This window comes from Didymella exigua (assembly GCF_010094145.1).
Source record: "Didymella exigua CBS 183.55 unplaced genomic scaffold M421scaffold_24, whole genome shotgun sequence".
Classification (NCBI taxonomy): Eukaryota; Fungi; Ascomycota; class Dothideomycetes; order Pleosporales; family Didymellaceae; genus Didymella; species Didymella exigua.
The window spans coordinates 114,653-131,680 of NW_022984798.1; the positions used below are offsets into that span (position 1 = coordinate 114,653).

Genomic DNA, 17,028 nt, shown 5'->3' on the forward strand with positions numbered 1-17,028 from the left:
GGGATGGCTCAGCTCATGCTCCAGCGAGAATGTTTAAGCCGTGAAGCTACCATCCCCTTTCAACCGCATGTGGCCGCGTGCGGACTTGCGCGTCCTGGTCGACAAGAGACTGGAGTCACAATGGGCGCATGATTTGATCTACAATGGAGAGAATACGAGCCACAGCCATGTGGCCTGGCTTTATGCGAGAGCTGTGGCTGTGACTCCTCCGCCGGCAATGCTATCGACTGTCCCGAACCTGAATAGCGCAGCATAGGAGTGCAGTGCATGTAGTCTGTGAACACGTCGTTCGAAGTACACTGCCGCCGACTGCTAGCCTGAGAATAGGCGAGGCCCTTATAGTGCAACTGAGGTGCGATACGACTACACGGTTGCATCTGAATCTCCGTTCAGGAGATCTCACCGAGCATCCCACGCGGAAAAACTGTTTTTCATCTATCCGTCTGCAACTCGTACATGTTAGGGCTGTAGGTCCTACAGTATGTCTAACCACTGTTGGCTGGTATTCTTAGGCCTATGTCGTTTGCTGGCATCTCGGATCGCACCCGAGTAGGGTTGCATGGATGCAAGTGGAAATTTTCAGCACTGCCACTTTCTCGGGTGTACAGGGTTTAGGTTGGGTGACTCCACATCGCTGCCCTTAGCGTGTCTTCTAGAAACGCCATGCATATACGGCAATCGCACCCCTGTCATTCTTTTGCTATGACGTTGTTCAAAAGCACCGTCAAATCCGCACCACTTCTGCACACCCAAGCCGTCTAAAATCTTCCAGCAAATCTATAATTCATTGCGACTCGGAAGTACAGCATATTAAAGCCGTTAGTCCGAGCAAAGCCGGACCTATTCATCTTAACATTCCACCACTTTCCACAGATCACCTCATCCAAAGACCCAGAGACCCTCTTCGGCCAACCCTACCCGAGTCACCGGCCGTCGCTTCACTAGTATAAAGCAACTTGCCACCCGGCTTGGTCTATCTCCTTCTCTTCCGACATTATGTTAGCGCAACCCACAAGACGTCAGCATATTGTACCACAACACTACTCGACCATCCCGTCACCTCCTTCCTCACAACACCTTGCCTACCAGCAACTACCCCAACAGCGCTTCGCCACACAGCAACAGTTGTTTGACCAAAAGCTGCTCAACGACTACCTTGAGTCTCAGCAGCAGTCTTACAACACCCCTGTCAACGCGCCCAACTCTTTTATGACGAGCGCATACACCGACTTTGCAAGCCCGGCGATTCGCGTCCAGCGGTCGACACCTACACCGCAGTCTCTATCAAACAACTACCAGTCATCCATGCTCTCGAACGGCTGGAACACATATGGTAATGTACAGAGCCAGTCACTGCAGACACCTGTACAGAACCAGAACCAAGGCCACCAGCGCGCATCGTCCTCCTCATCAGTAGGATCCAGCGCTTCGCAGTACCAGACAGCATCTGCTACCAGCTACCAGTACGTCGCTTACCCTGAGACCGCGCGTCTACCTTGCATACCACAAACTTCTGCTGACATACCTTCTAGGTCTTTCTCGAACCATCTGCCTACTCCTTCGCACACACCTACTCAGGAATCGTTCATGAGCCAGGCCACCTACAACGACTACACACAGCAAGCCAGCATGGACCAAACTATGGCTGCCCATATGTCGATGAAGCAAGCATTGATGGATCAGGGTGACGATGTGCCGGACTTCGCGCATTCAGCGAGACAATCAGTGTCCAGCTACGACTCACCTGCTACGCCGCACACGAACTTGGATGAGGAGGCTAAGCCCGCAAATGGTAAGCCTCTCTGCGAGGTCGACTCGTGGCTTTTCAACCAGTTCTGTTCTTACCATATACCAGACACAAGACAGCAGCCGATCGTACCCAAGTTCGAGAGGACCTACACAGATATTGCTGCCGACAACTTCTACGACCCCAACGCTATCTCTGCTCCCGCAGTGCAGCCCACAAAGCCGGCACAGCCATCATTGTTGTCGCCTTACCGCTCCAACGCTACAGAGAATGTTCAGCGTGCGCTGCAGGCAGCGCAGTTGGCGCGATCGCACTCGCCGAGCAGCACAGCATCTCGCGGTGACTCTCCATTTCGCAAGGGGTCGCCCTACCGCCAACCCAGCCATACCTTCAACTCACCAATGCTCGGCAATGCTGCTGCGACACGTGAGCAGAACCGCCAGGCAGATGCGGCATACGCAATGAAGCCACAGATGCGGGCCGAGGAGTCCATGGTAAAGACTATTTCGCCGAAGGATGCCCTTTTGGATTATCGAGAGGACGAAGACTCGAAGGTGCCATTGTTCCCGGACAGTGGCGCAAACGAGTACGACAACCAATACAACACTGGTGACCAATACACAAGCGCCACCCAATCCAGCTTCGATACAGCATCAGCACAATCCTACCGACGTGACAGCTGGGCGGCACCACAGTTCACACCCAACTTCTCGACATCAACTGCACCTTCGCTGCCAACGACATCGAGTTTCAACTTCGTCACTCCTGCTATACAGACCAGCATGCCCAGCATACCCAACATGCCTATGGGTGCTACATCACAGTACCGCTCTACTCCAATGACTTCTGCTGTGGAGCAGACACCCGAGTTCCCAGCTCATCCTCACCTGACTTCTATGGAGTCTAGTGCCAGTGAGGCAGAGCCTCCGAATGGCAGCCAATCGAGCGTCGAGCAGTTCTTACGCAAGCCCGCAAGCTCCGCCGCGGACTCCGGGACTTACTCTTGCACATATCACGGATGCACACAGCGATTCGAGACACCACAGAAGCTCCAGAAGCATAAGCGTGAGGGTCATCGGAATGCAAATCTCGGCCCCAGTATGACATCAGCGGCTATCTTGGATCGCAATACCCAAGCGGGGCCGCACAAGTGTGAGCGCATCAACCCCACAACGGGCAAGCCCTGCAACACAATCTTCTCTCGACCATACGATCTCACTCGTCACGAGGACACTATTCACAACGCTCGTAAGCAGAAGGTGCGCTGTGCACTTTGCGTCGAGGAGAAGACCTTCTCGCGTAACGATGCACTAACAAGGCATATGCGCGTCGTGCATCCTGAGGTGGATTTCCCTGGAAAGCACAGGTCTCGCCGCGGTGGTGATTGAGCGAGCATTTGGCGATAATTTTGTAACGACATCTAGCCTTTGAGGCATCCAGGAGGTCCGGACCGTGATGGTGTCTGTGGCGTCGACCGCCGGCGAACACCAGCATTGCGCAAGCAGAAATCCGCTGCCTTGGCAGCAACAGTTGCACTGGGCTTGTCCAATTGCTTATTCACGCATTGCATCCCTTGCACCTCCGGGCGTTGCACGAGACTGCGACATTTCCTTTTTCTGGATTAGTTTGCATTGCAACCCAAGTTTCGCTGGACGGAACAGCGCAACGTTCGACAACCTTTACCATGTATCATACTAAGATTTGAGTTTGTGGATATTGCAGTATTCTTTTTGGCAGCGTTTAACAAGCGGGCGCATGGTACGATTCTACGAACAGCTCTCAGCAAAAGCGATGATGGGTATAGACGATTTGTAGGCCAGAGAGCCTTTGATATCTGGGTCAAATTTCATGATATCCATTCTGTAGTTGATGCTCTGTAAGGAGCAAGATCAAATGTACAACATACAACCTCCTCAAAATATCCCCAACGTGCCTCCAGTGTCCGAACTCAACATGCTCGACCACCTCATAAAATTCGTGTCAAAACGATAATCATCTTCAAGCCAGCGTCTTCGGCATCACCGACCATCGACTAATCGTCTATTTCCCAAACGAGAACAGCCTCCTGCAAGATGCCGGCGTGCTGACTCTCCACATCATCACCCAAGCATTCAAGAGCCTCAAATCTCAGATCTAGATCTCCCAAACCCCTACACAGCACACATTCCTGTCAACATCCTAAACGTGTGGGCCACATCGCACTGCAGTCCCAACGTGCATGAGATCTGGGCCCAGAGGCCCTTCCCGCCCGTGTGCGCTAGCGGGTCGCACTGGGGCTGAGCAGTAACGTCGAGATCTAGACGCGATAAAAATGACATTCACATATTGGAGTTGCTTTGAAATACACACAACGGAAAGGAAAGGACTAACGGGTTATCACGGAGTGCGCGAGGTAACTATTATTGCGTCCGCTGATGGATGTTGAATGCGCAGCACAGCAGGAGCTCATTCGGCGGTAATCGGCCGAAATGCGGATGATGCCTAGCCGCGATCTTTGCGTCATGTAGGGCTGGGTCGAATCGGATCTCAACGGTCGTGTGCGCAGCTCGATCACGCCGAACTCGACATCTCCGCGCGCGCCGCAAAGGGCGACTATCACCAGATCATGTGCAGGCATGAGGCTTGTTTCACTGCGACGTCAAGATTCGATTTTTTTCCGTCGTCACGCGCTCTTTTCCCGAAGGTGAAACTATGCGCTGCTTGGATGTGACGGAGTAAACGATATCTCTTCACGTTTCTCATGCGCTTAGCCCTGCGAACTATCGAGCAAGCTCAAAACGTGGCTTAAACTCCACGTCGTCATCTGCTCCAGAGAAGCGGTTGAGCGACTGCGCTTGACAACCTTATCGACATCCTGATCGAGCGAAAAGCGTCAAGTGAAAAGCGTCAAGCGTCAAGCATCAAGCAAGCATCGAGTGTTTCCCCGTTCTGAAAGCTCTCCTCATCCGAAGCCACTGGCTCCTGTAAGCGTAAAAGTAACTCGAAGGACGAGTAAGGGGAGTGGAGAGCTGTCATCGAAGGCGTCACATGTGTTGCTTGATTGGGTGAGCCGCAGATGGACTTTTCACCGATGTTCAGACCTGCGGGGATCATCAAGAACTTGTGTTCGAGAAGGGGACTAAATAGAGAACCTTGAAAAGGCGGCCCCCGGTGAGGTGGATGTGTGGAGCACGATCGGAGTGACGGTTGCGGTGAGTCGGAAAGTGGATACTGGAAAGTTCGTTTCGAAGTTCTTCATCGAGACGACCGAGGTTGATCTGAGAGATGTTCATCTATGATGCTTCTTGAACTCACATCAGTATACAGGATAGAGCGTACACCGGCAGAAGCCATCTAGCTTCAGGCACTGGCCTCTATGCGCGGAGTAGTGGCCCCAAATGTCAACGCCCTTGGGCTCCTGGAAAGGAGATAAGCCCATATTCTCGAGTCGTGTTGGAGGACCTCAGTCACAGGGACCTAGATTGCATCTACTGACCATCATAAGAAGTCAATAACAAGCCGATTCTGGCACTGTCCAGCCGACTGACATGACAATGACTTCTAGAATCTGTTTACTGCCCATCATGTGGAAATGTCACATGCACTGCCAGAATTTGCCTTTGCAATTCTTTTGCGATCCTCAGTATAAGTGAAACTCGTGAACAGCTAGGCCGCTGTCTTGCCCATGATATAGCTGTGCTCGACGACATACCTGGCCTTGTGGTCGATATACTTGTAGACGACGAGCCATTACGTGATTATGAGAATGAGCACCTTCCAGCAACCTCAGACATAAACCTCAGACACATGGGTTAAGTACATTGAAGCAAAGTCTGGAAAGCGGTTTGAGACCTGTTGAGAATGAAAGAACCTCAGATATATACCAATCAAGACATCGGCATCTTAGTGATCATCATTTTGCTTAGCTTCATCAAGATCCGTTACACGTTCATTGACCCACCGCCCAACGAAGGTATCTTGTGTCAAATTTCAATTGACAACAATAATTGGAAAGGTAATCACCTTCTGGCCGCAACGAAGACTCCTGGCAATTTACGAAGAATTCTCGGCAGAGCGCTCTCATTCGTAGACGCGACCTGGTATGCTCGCAAGCTCTACTTTCAAGAGCTCACATCCTTATATCAGACTCCGCTATCATTGTCCGATGTCTTGCTGAGGATCGCGCAGCCGATGACCCTCAGCCTAACTCTCAGACGAACGATAAAAAGTCTGCAATGTTGTGTAGCACTGCTGCAATGTTTTACTAGATGCATGGTATACACGAGTTCGACCCAGTGGGTGAGTACTCAAATGGCGCCACCATGAAGGTAGGAAGCTCGGCATAGGACGACACAGAATCGCACTTTGTTGGGTGAGACTCGAGGTCTATAGGTCAGAGCCGTTGTCAGCGCTGATCGGTACCTAGCCTCACTGAACGTGAAGTCAATCCAAAGCCCCGCAAGGCATGAGGTTATGACAAGAATAGCAAGGTGAGGTTTGCGACCTTCATGTTCAAGTATTGATCGCGTGGTAGGCCATGACTTCTTCATTTACAAATGGCTGTTCGATGACACAATCCGAAGATGTACTGAAGACACTCGGCTTGATTATGGAGAATGAGGTGGATGAAAGTAGCGAGCCGGAGAAGCGAGATCACAATTCAAGCAATATGAACTTGGTACATCGGCCAAAGGGTACCTCAAAGAGGATATGCGAAACCAAACCTTGCAGTCGAGAACATCAGCTGGACATGAGCAGCGCCATACCGACGACGAGGATGCTAGATCTGAAAATAATCTTATGGAGCAAGACGGTTCCGAGGGGACGCGGACAATGTTGATAGCGGTGCTATGGGATTAGCGATCAGAACCCAAAAAGCAACGCATTGGAGGCGCTGTTGTGTTGGCTTAGAAGCCCTACCTTTTGACCAGTACAGCTGCACTACAAGCACTACACACCATACCGAGGATGTCAACACCGGTCCTGCTCGAAGATCGTATAAGGATGAGTTAAGCACAGAAGAACCTCACGAGCTTGTGAGACGCCTGGAAGTAAACGTTCACCCCTCGTTACGGATCAAGTTGCTAATACTCGCAGGAATAAGACACACGTAACCGCTAAGATGAGGAAGGAGTAAATCAAGAAACGCAAGCAAGCTGCGTGCAACGAAAATAACGTCACTAATAATTTCAAGCTCGTTAACGTAAGGAACAATAGGCGTCGCAACTACAACCCACAAAGCACAATCGTGATTGACCGTATAATGTCATCTAGAGCACATCAGAGATAAGGAGACAAATTAAGCGACCTCACAGAGACCTGCAGTGTCTCGTTAGCACCGCATAAAGACGACATACATGTCGAGTTTGCAGCATCTGTTAGGTATTGACATGTTGCAGGCGTGCATTCCATTACCTAGTAAACCTTCGCCTCACTCGTCACTCACCGAAACCTCTACATGCCAACGTGTAACTATCCGCTCTCCATTGTATCATCGTAATTGTGCAGTCATTTTTGTGTGTGCATCCCGGTATTATGTACGTGTACAGGCATCTCCCATCACTTCACGCTGACTTCTAGCTCTACCATCAAATGGAGTCACGCCGATGCAGACCTTCTCTGACCTCCAATTTAGTGCTCTGATCGGCTATCTCAATAGTCGAGCAACATTCATCATCTACGCGCGCCCGTGACTTTTTTTCCTCATCCTCCACGTACCTTTTGATCGACACGGTATCATACTTGCCATGGCCATCCACGAAGACTTCCCTGGGCTGAAAGTCGAAGTGATCATCAACAGCAAAGCACTACCAGAAAATTTTGACGAAGAAAGCCAGGTTGATCCAGATGAAGTCGTCAGATTCGTTGAGGCCGAGGCTGGTGCCGAGTTTGCGATCAAGTGGTCTTTCGACAAACACTTCCCAAAGAGCAAGGATATCGGTCTCAACATCTCTGTAGATGACAACACGATCATGTCGCCCATAATTAACAAATCATTATTGGGATATTGGTACTCCAAAAGCTGCGCAGCTCAAAAGATAAAGTCTGCAGGGAAGTGGCTAGCGCGGAAGCTGCAGTTCACCCATTTGACCGTCAGCAAGTGACGCGCCCATGGTCGCACCTTACAATTTTTACTGATAAGAATGACTGTAGGCGAAGTAAGTAGCATAGCTGATATTGGGGACGTCTTCGAAAAGCTTCACGAGATCGTTGTCGAGGTCAGATTCGAGAAGTCTGGCAAGCAATACCCGGATTGGGAGCCAAAATACACCTTCTCAAACGTCTGAAGTACCTCGGAAGTCATGCTTAAGGGCGATGCGAAGTCCTCGCAGACCAGGTTCGCCATCTGTCTGCGGCTGGGAAACTATTCGAGCACTAATGTCTTTCAAGCCTAGGTGCAGAACAAAAGACTTCTCGGATGCGCTGTTTGAGGTGGACCACCGATAAGAGCAAGCGCAGTTTCAGATTCATCTTCAAATGTCGTCCGAAAGGCGAGTTAAGATGACTCTCGCACTGCAGAGCTTCATTCAGCTAATCTATCTAATATTAGCAAACCTCCAAGCACTTGGAGTGATATCTCGAAGCCCAAGTACAGCGCGGGTCCAGCCTCAAACCCCTGCCGTGACTGTTCTGAGGGCAAGTAATGCCAGCACCAGAACCGAACTGAAGCAGCACTCAGATCCCTCGCCCAAGCAGCCCAACCCATCCCCCGGAGCTTCTCCTTTGCTACAGCAGAGCTCAGTCTTTGTCATCAGCACCAGTGCAGATGGTCTGACTCGTGAAGAGATGATAGGACTCATCAAGCAGTACCACGGTAATGATGATGGCCTCGCTAGCTACAGCACAAAGCATCTGCAGATGCTGCTCAAGTTCTACGAAGTCAGTGCACCGACCCTCATAGGTAACCAATGCTGACCGCCTACAGGACCAGGACACAGAGACTGCATCGTGCAAGATCAAATCGGTATTCACGGGCCATAATGACGGTCGTTTCAAGCGAGGGCGTGAGGATGGCGCGTATGTAACTGGGGGACGGAAGCGCAGCAGGACTGAGGCCATCGTGCTTGACGATTAAGGGGGGAAAGACAATAGATAGAGCAGAGCGGCAGAACGGCAGATAAGTAAGGACAGCTGGACGTTTCATAAGGACCTGCGGCTCTGCTCTGCAGATGATGGCCGCAAACTGAGCTAGGCTGGAGGCTGGACTACCTCTCGACGATGAGAACATTATGAACACGAACCCATTACCTGCACGAGAAAGGCGTGATTGCAGTGCCCATTCTCCCCTCTACGAAATATCATCAGCACACTCAAGTGGCACCGATAATAGCATGAAATAAGATCATATCTCGGGTTTTGAATGCTTACTGGCGCAGAGACCGCAGCCGAACTGCCATGGAGTATTTTCAAGCTGAGAGACCAAATCTCGAGTGCATTGATCAAAGACGATTTTTTTGTGAAGTATTTGAAGGAACAAAGTACATGCTCAAAATTCTACGAACAAATTCAGTGTCTCATTCATCAATGGCCTGATCTTCCAAAGTCTTGATCGTCGTTCAATCGCACTGTCGCAAATCGTCTCTTGGACCCATTCAAATCACGATAACGTAACCAGAAAATCATCACCTCAGCTCTCTCTCTCCCTTGTGCCTTTCATACCTACTTCACCCACCTCCAAATCGACACTACGATACCATGGCTAAGCACAAAGGCCAACCAGGCCTCGGGATCGAGATAATCACGAAGGGCAGGAGAGCTCGCGAGTACGACGATGAAGGCGTGATCGAAAACGATAAGATTATCGCCAAATATGTCCAGGCGCAGGCGGGTGCAAAGTTCAAGATCAGAGTCACCTTCGACTTACCTTTCCCGGCCGACAAGAGCACTGCGATAGAGATTTGGGTAGATGGAGAACTGGTCAAGAAACCGGTCATCTCTATAATGATGAAGCAGCGGCCGATGATGTATGAATACGATCGGATCAAGACTCTGGACAGCGAGGAAGACTTGGGGCGTAAGCTCGTCTTTGGTGATCTCAATATCGGTATGGACAACGTGCACATCCATGGAAAACTTTAACTGACAAGCACGACGAGAGGAGGGGCCTGGCACACTAACGGGAGACAATTTCCCCGAGTCGGTGAGGTCCCTGGGATAGATCAGAGTGACCGTTGCGTTCGCGCAGGTCACGGAAAGTCACAGAGATGAAACCAGATGTACATTACCAGGAATTGGCTCCATTTCAGAACAGGTGTTGTAAGGCGGCGCCAAATCCCTCTTCACCAGGTACCCCTACTTCTGGCGTGAGCCGTTTAACGACAATGTGCCAATCGCTAAACATACACAGGCTCGGTGCAACGGTCCCTGTTAACAAACCCCATATCCGCAAGACCGACAACAAGGAAGAGATCGCTGACTTCGGGTTCAAATATCGCTCCAAAGGTCAATGACATCTTCCTCCACTCAATTGATACAGGGCCTGACGTACCATCAGCGGACCTCCAAGCACTGTAGATCATATCTCAGGATCCTGGGCCAACGTCGCCGAACGTCATACCGCGCAAACGCGCTCCACGTAATGGAGGTCCAAGGAAAACACGATCCGATAAAGGCGTTCCCCGTCGAAAATCCCACGCCACCGCCGTTGTACATGTATCAGCACCTATTACTGCAGATGCTTCAAGCTCCAGCGACGATGCAGGAGGCCTCACGAAAGAAGACCTCCTTGCGCTTCTGCGCCACTACCGAGGCCCCAGCAATGACTGGAGACGTCTGAACAAGAAAGATCTCCAGGTTCTGCTCGACCGCTACAAGGTAGGGGCCCCGCTTGTACACAAGGAACGTTGCTGACAGTGTTCAGAGAAAGGCCACAGGTTCCGCGGTCAATCACAAAACCACACCAACGCGACCTCATGGAGCCCACTTGAAGAGAGAGTGCGAGGCCGATAGTGGTGCAGTGGAGCACGCGAAGCGCAGCAAGCCGGAACTGGACGTCATTGTCATCGGCGACTGATTGAGCATACACCACGCGTTCTGTACGGGAGAGAAGGCAGGATGTAGACACAGAATACTGTGACTTCACACGCAACAAAATGCAAGATAAGGGATGTGACCTCTGCTGATTCCCAACCTCTCATGATACTCAGAATGAGTTTATCCAGGTCGGGCGCCCAGCCATGGGCCTGCTCTCCTCTACGCCAGCGCGAAAACAACCCTCGCCATCGGAGACGATAGGGCTGCCGTAAGTAGTGTTTGTAGTGCTGGCGATGTAGAGGGGAGGAGGCAGAGGCTCGAAAATTTGGGTTTTGGACGTTGTCACTTGCACTAGGCTCGACAAGGCAAGGTGCTTGGAATGCTAGACCGCAGTTGCCAATCTGGCCGCTTGGGACAAGCCCACCAGCGACATCGAGAGCTCCGGTTCAGTACACATTGCAGTCCAGCGGTATTGTTGCAGCCTGTTCCTGCTGCGGCCGCGCTGTCAATTGCCCGACGCCCATCAAACCCGCCCCTCGCCCGCTTGCGCACCGCCAGCCCCTCGCTATCGAATTGTGGGCGCCCTCGTTCCCCTCCACGAGACATTGCCCAACCGCCGCCGCCGCCGCCGCATAGACACCACCCGCCATGGCCGACTTCGAGGCATTGAAGGACCAGTGGAGCCAGATCGAGGACACAGATGGCGTCCGTCTCAGTTGGAACACGCTGCCCAGCTCGCGCATGGTACCGACTCCCGCAGTTCACCGCTCAATAGGCGCAACGTCGACATGCTGCATGCTGACCTGTATTGAAGGAAGCCTCGCGCCTGGTCGTCCCCATCGGCGCCCTCTACACGCCACTGAAGGAGAAGACGGACACTCCGCTGCTCCAATATGACCCCGTTGCCTGCAAAGCGCCTTGCAAGGCCATCCTCAACCCCTTCTGGTAGGACACACATTCCACGATGGACTGCATAAGCTGACTCTGCCCCAGCCAGGTCGATATGCGCGCAAGGATGTGGATATGTCCCTTCTGTCTGCAGCGCAACGGCCTGCCGCCGCACTACAAGGACATCTCCGCCGAGCAGATTCCCCCCGAGCTGCACCCCGGCAGCACCACGATCGAGTACCGCCTGCCTCGCCCGGCGCCGGCGCCACCGATCTTCATGTTTGTTGTCGATACCTGCCAGGAGGAGGACAGCTTGAAGGCGCTGAAGGACTCGATCATCATGAGCTTGAGCCTGCTGCCCCAGTACGCCCTGGTTGGTCTGATCACATACGGCACCATGGTACGACGATCCCTGCACGGACTTTATGCGACTATGCTAACAGCTCAAGGCTCAAGTACACGAGCTTGGCTACACCGAATGCGCCAAGTCGTACGTCTTCCGCGGCAGCAAGGACTACTCCACAAAGCAGGTCCACGAGATGCTGGGCCTCGGACAGGCCGCTGCCCGACCAAACATGCCCCAGCAGCCTGGCCGACCGCAAATGCCTATGGGCAACGTCGACACACGTTTCCTGCTGCCCGTCTCGCAGTGCGAGTTCCAGTTGACCGCCGCTCTCGAGCAGCTGCAGAGGGACCCCTGGCCAGTTGCGAACGACAAGCGCCCCTTGAGGTGCACCGGTGTTGCGCTCAGTATCGCTGCTGGTCTGCTTGAGTTCCGCCACCGCGAGGCTGGTGCGCGCATCATGCTGTTCGCTGGTGGCCCGGCTACTGAGGGCCCTGGTATGGTCGTTGGCCCTGAGCTGAAGGAGGCCATTCGATCGCATCATGACATCGACCGCGACAACATCAAATACTACAAGAAGGCGCTGAAGGTAAGGAGTTTATCAAATCTAGGGAAATTCGGGATTAACATGCGGTAGTTCTACGAAAATCTGGCCAAGCGCGTTGCGCAGAACGGTCACATCGTCGACATCTTCGCTGGTTGTCTCGACCAGGTTGGTCTGCTCGAAATGCGCGGCCTCGCGAACTCCACCGGTGGACACATGATCCTGACGGATAGCTTTACATCGTCCATGTACAAGCAGTCGTTCGTGCGCATCTTCAACAAGGACGACCAAGACAACCTGCTCATGGCCTTCAACGCCAACCTCGAGGTCCTCACAACGAAGGAGTTGAAGGTTACGGGTCTGATTGGTCACGCCATCTCGAACAACAAGAAGTCCGTCTCCGTCGGCGAGACAGAGTGCGGTATCGGCAATACATGCTCTTGGAAGATGTGCGGTATTGATCCCGAGTCGTCGTACGGTATCTACTTCGAGATCGCCGGCCAGGGCGGTCCCAACCAGATGCAGGCTGGGCCCCAGAAGGGCATGATGCAGTTCCTCACATACTACCAGCACTCGTCTGGTCAGTTCCACCTGAGGGTCACCACAGTTGCGCGCAACTTGAGTGGGCCCTCCGGTGACCCTGCGATTGCACAGTCCTTCGATCAGGAGGCAGCAGCAGTTCTGATGTCGAGGATAGCGGTCTTCAAGGCCGAGGTTGATGACGGCCCAGATGTCCTCAGATGGGTCGACCGCATGCTTATTAGGTTATGCTCGCGCTTCGCCGAGTACAGGAAGGACGATCCATCCTCGTTTAGGTATGCGCACCGCACTCATCTTCTTGACGTAGCACTAATTCCGGCAGGCTTGAGAAGAACTTCACATTATACCCACAGTTCATGTTCCACCTCCGCCGTTCGCAATTCCTGCAGGTCTTCAACAACTCGCCCGACGAGACTGCTTTCTACCGCCACGTGCTGAACCACGAGGATGTTAGCAACTCCCTCATCATGATCCAGCCCACGCTCGACAGCTACGGTTTCGACCACGAAGGCGGCCAGCCCGTCCTTCTCGACTCGTCCTCGATCCAGAACGAGACCGTCTTGCTCCTCGACACCTTCTTCCACATCCTCATCTTCCACGGCGAGACAATGGCAGAGTGGCGCAAGGCAGGATACCATGAACAGGAGGGCTACGAGAACTTCGCCACCCTCCTCGAGAGCCCCAAGGAGGACGCCAAGGACCTCATCCAGGACCGCTTCCCGCTGCCGCGTTTCATTGTGTGTGATGCAGGTGGCTCGCAGGCGCGTTTCTTGCTCTCCAAGCTCAACCCGAGCACGACGCATACAACACAGAACTACGGCGGTGTCAGCCAGACGGCGCAGACTATCTTCACGGATGATGTTAGCTTGCAGACGTTCATGGATCATCTGATGAAGTTGGCTGTGAGCGGTACCGGTTAAGGATTGTAATGATCAGGTTTGCAATGTATGTTCAATGTACGTGGAGGAGACCTGAAAAAATGCAGACCTCGTGCAGAAGCAACATTGGTGAGCCTATGAGAGGCCTTGCTTGGTATTCATTTGACGAACTGAGCCGATGTATCCTCGGACGGAGAAAGTAGTTGTAGCAGCGACGAAGAAGCAATCACCATCTCAATCGAAAGAACCGAGCCTCACACCATTGCCCTTGACACTTCCGAAATTTAACTCAATCTCTCAATTTCTCGATCCTAGACAACTCCCACATCAAGTGCGGATTACGGTATAATGCGAACGCCCCTCATCAAGAAATGGTATAAATACGAATCGCCGACATGGCATCCCAGAAGCCAGTCTGTCGCCGTCAATAAAGCTCTCGTCCTGCAGTCATTACAATTCGTCTCCACCGCCGTCGCTCGCGTTCCTTCTTTCTCTGCGTCATCCTCACTTCGTGGTGAGACGAGCAGACACGCCTATCCGATCATACCGGCGAAGCCACCGAAGTTGTTCACCGCCGCGCTCGCGGGGAAGCTGTTCATACCGCACAGGCAGCTGCACGTGCACGTCTGGCCTGCACCATCGGTGCCACTGCCCGCGACGACGGTGGCGGAGGCCAGCGCCCCGCTTCCACTGGCGGTCGCGAGCGCGCCGTCGCCTGCCAAGACGGTGACGGTGGACGGGGCAGCGGCGGCGGCGGGGTTGACGTTCTGGATGGCGCTGTCCTTGAGCGTGGTGCCGTTTGTGTTGATGGCGAGCTGTTTGAACTGCGCCATTGTCTTGTCGCCGTCGAACTTGGCGTTGATGCTGAACACCATGCCTTTGCCGCAGTGCTCTCCTTGGGATTGTTTGCAGTACATCCCTACAAGAAAATTAGCGGCTATTCACCCTCGTGCATTCGGCGTCTTCGTCGCGTTAGAGAGGGTGGAACTTACATATCGCATCTGTAGTCTCCACGGTCATGTTCCACGTCACACCCGCCTTGCCCTCCGGATTCGGCATGAACCCGCTGTCTTTGCCACCTTCCATGGCTTTGCACGGCTCGGCGAAGGTCGACTGTGTGGCGGTGTGGTTCTTCTGCATGAACTGGAACTCGACGACGTCGCCGACGTTGGCGGTGATGGCCTCAGGGCGGTAGCCCAGCACGGGCGCCATGCCTGTTTCCACGGGTATGAGACCACCGACGACGACCTGTGCTCATTAGATATTGGCTATGTGGGAGACTGGTGTTGACAAACGGTATGTGTAGCGGGCCCGCTGGCAGCAGCCGGCGCGAGGCTCATGACCTGCATCTGGGCGGCCGCCAGGCTGGCGACAACGGGGACAGCGCTGATGAACTTCATTATGACTATTGGTATTGTGTCTTGAAAGTCAAACTAAGGAACGGAACCGCCTGGGCTGGATATCGAGTCGTTGATTAGAAGGATCGAAAGGCGCTACGAGACCCGGCTCGGACAGAAAGTAGAGAAAGACTGTTAAGGAGAGTGGAGCACGCGCAACGAGACAGTTATGAGGCAGAATGGGGGATGAAAGCATGTGTGCCTGGGACATCAAGGGCTTATGAAGACGCATGAAATTGTTATCTGGGGGGCGGCAGACGGCTGCATGCGTGGCGAAACATAACATTATCGTGGCTAGGCATTAAGACCCCGAAGCGGACTGCTTTCTGCAAAAATCGACAGATTCCAGGCGATGTGCTCAGGCTCGTGGCCGTGGCGGGGTATCATGATGCTCGGTTTGTAGGAGATGGGTTCGAGGTTGTCGCGGTAGCGTCGCAGATCTGTCTCGCGTCCTGGCTGCACGGCCCAGCAATGGCAATTCAGCGCCGGGCGCGAGGCTGCAACCAGTGAGATCGCCTGAAAGGGGAGGCTGAAAATCGCGTGCTGCATGAACTTTCTGGGGAGTCCATCTCGCGGTGCCGTGCTCCCGAAGGCATTGAGGCAGGAACTGTTAGTGGTTGCGGCTCGATCAGGCTAGCCGGGTGCCATACGCCTTCCTGATTGGCAGTCGAGTTCCATACTCGACTCCTAAAGCTTTTGCAGGACTCAACATTCTACTCTCCAACGTGCGCTGTTTGTAGCGATCGTCATTCATAGCGCCTCATTGCTGTGGCGGAGTAGTCTTCGGAAGTTGCTGGCCCGCATGCAGGCCTGTATAGTACCCTGCGTAGTACCACGAAATCATAACGTTCTTGAGGTTCTCGTCTTGCACTGTCGAAGTGTCAGTATCCATAAAATGACCGAGGTGAAACTGTCGTTCCCAAAACATACCTGTACCTAACAGAGCCTGAGGCATTGCCGCCAAGATGTTGTCATGTGGCGCTGTGGTTCCTGCATTCGCTGACTGGGGCTGGTTTTGTTCTTCGGATGCTGTTGTTTCCTGTCGTATGTCAGTCAAGGATATACGTGTCGCGCGCGTGCTACCGTGTCGTACCTGCAGCTGGAGCTCTGCTTGAAAGTCTTGCTCGACGTTTTCAGGCTCTTGCATTGAATTCTCAGTGTCCATCTGGTCCGAGTTGCCATTCGCCTCGACGATTTCACCATCGTCTTCTGCATCGCCTATCAGATCACCATATTCCCTGCCAAACTTAGCACGACACCGTCAACTTTGAATTAATTGACTCACGCTTGCAGCTCCTTCAGTTCTTCTTTAGACAGAACATCCTCCAGGCGCTTGCCAGATTTGGCGATGCTGTGGTACTTCTGGATCCAATTCAGTCATTGAAATACGGATGTGAGCGAAGACCTTACCTCATATTCAGCCACAGCTCCATTCCAGGAATCTTGGAGGAAGGAGTCGTCCCACGCGTTCTTGTCACTGATATCGATACCCGGCGCCATGCTGAAGATGAGCCCTCGTGACTTCGTGGTGATTTGCGAGGTGTCAAGTAGAAAGATGAGCAATTGCGATTCGGGTCAGAAGTGAGGTAAGAAAGTTTACTAGGGTAACCACGAGCGCTTTCCAAGATAGTCGTTGATGAGAGTCGTGGTGTTGTAGGCAGTCACCGCCTACTAATAACCTTAGCGGGAAGTTGCTAGCGCCCAAAAAAGTTCAGGCGGAAGGAGCTCTCGCTCAAGAA

General features: G+C 52.9%; 5 protein-coding genes across 5 annotated transcripts; 3 read left to right on the forward strand and 2 right to left on the reverse strand.

Annotated features, from left to right (window-relative positions):
• Positions 1-996: 996 nt before the first annotated feature.
• On the forward strand, positions 997-3,135 carry M421DRAFT_102683 (uncharacterized protein; the record flags this gene model as incomplete). Its single annotated transcript, XM_033586814.1, has 2 exons — positions 997-1,463; positions 1,533-3,135. 2 exons carry the CDS (start codon positions 997-999, stop codon positions 3,133-3,135), a joined length of 2,070 nt encoding a protein of 689 aa, XP_033446304.1.
• Positions 3,136-7,473: 4,338 nt separating this feature from the next.
• Positions 7,474-8,801, forward strand: M421DRAFT_7279 (uncharacterized protein; the record flags this gene model as incomplete). The annotated part of the gene is made up of 3 exons (XM_033596917.1): positions 7,474-7,680; positions 8,399-8,605; positions 8,652-8,801. The coding sequence occupies 3 exons, from the start codon at positions 7,474-7,476 to the stop codon at positions 8,799-8,801; spliced, it is 564 nt and encodes a 187-aa protein (XP_033446305.1).
• A 2,602-nt stretch (positions 8,802-11,403) lies between these two features.
• Positions 11,404-13,988, forward strand: M421DRAFT_423059 (GTPase activating protein Sec23a). The gene is made up of 5 exons (XM_033593345.1): positions 11,404-11,644; positions 11,693-11,987; positions 12,037-12,519; positions 12,568-13,289; positions 13,337-13,988. The coding sequence occupies exons 2-5, from the start codon at positions 11,715-11,717 to the stop codon at positions 13,932-13,934; spliced, it is 2,076 nt and encodes a 691-aa protein (XP_033446306.1). The 5' UTR covers positions 11,404-11,644; positions 11,693-11,714; the 3' UTR covers positions 13,935-13,988.
• A 437-nt stretch (positions 13,989-14,425) lies between these two features.
• M421DRAFT_68487 (uncharacterized protein) lies at positions 14,426-15,292 on the reverse strand (the record flags this gene model as incomplete). The annotated part of the gene is made up of 3 exons (XM_033596522.1): positions 14,426-14,811; positions 14,885-15,145; positions 15,184-15,292. The coding sequence occupies 3 exons, from the start codon at positions 15,290-15,292 to the stop codon at positions 14,426-14,428; spliced, it is 756 nt and encodes a 251-aa protein (XP_033446307.1).
• A 417-nt stretch (positions 15,293-15,709) lies between these two features.
• Positions 15,710-16,957, reverse strand: M421DRAFT_224067 (uncharacterized protein). The gene is made up of 5 exons (XM_033588334.1): positions 16,700-16,957; positions 16,575-16,651; positions 16,383-16,527; positions 16,220-16,328; positions 15,710-16,159 (listed from the first exon to the last, which is right to left on the reverse strand). The coding sequence occupies exons 1-5, from the start codon at positions 16,787-16,789 to the stop codon at positions 16,050-16,052; spliced, it is 531 nt and encodes a 176-aa protein (XP_033446308.1). The 5' UTR covers positions 16,790-16,957; the 3' UTR covers positions 15,710-16,049.
• Between the last annotated feature and the right edge of the window lie 71 nt (positions 16,958-17,028).

Excerpts from the sequence above, each read along its gene's own strand:
- M421DRAFT_224067 (XM_033588334.1), bottom strand. The coding sequence starts at position 16,789 with ATGGCGCCGGGTATCGATATCAGTGACAAGAACGCGTGGGACGACTCC. Across the intron at positions 16,528-16,574 it reads GAACTGAAGGAGCTGCAAGC|GGAATATGGTGATCTGATAG; the intron begins GTGAGTCAATTA and ends TAAGTTTGGCAG. Across the intron at positions 16,160-16,219 it reads TCAGGCTCTGTTAGGTACAG|TGCAAGACGAGAACCTCAAG; the intron begins GTATGTTTTGGG and ends ACACTTCGACAG.
- M421DRAFT_423059 (XM_033593345.1), top strand. The coding sequence starts at position 11,715 with ATGTGGATATGTCCCTTCTGTCTGCAGCGCAACGGCCTGCCGCCGCAC. Across the intron at positions 12,520-12,567 it reads ACTACAAGAAGGCGCTGAAG|TTCTACGAAAATCTGGCCAA; the intron begins GTAAGGAGTTTA and ends AACATGCGGTAG. Across the intron at positions 13,290-13,336 it reads GACGATCCATCCTCGTTTAG|GCTTGAGAAGAACTTCACAT; the intron begins GTATGCGCACCG and ends TAATTCCGGCAG.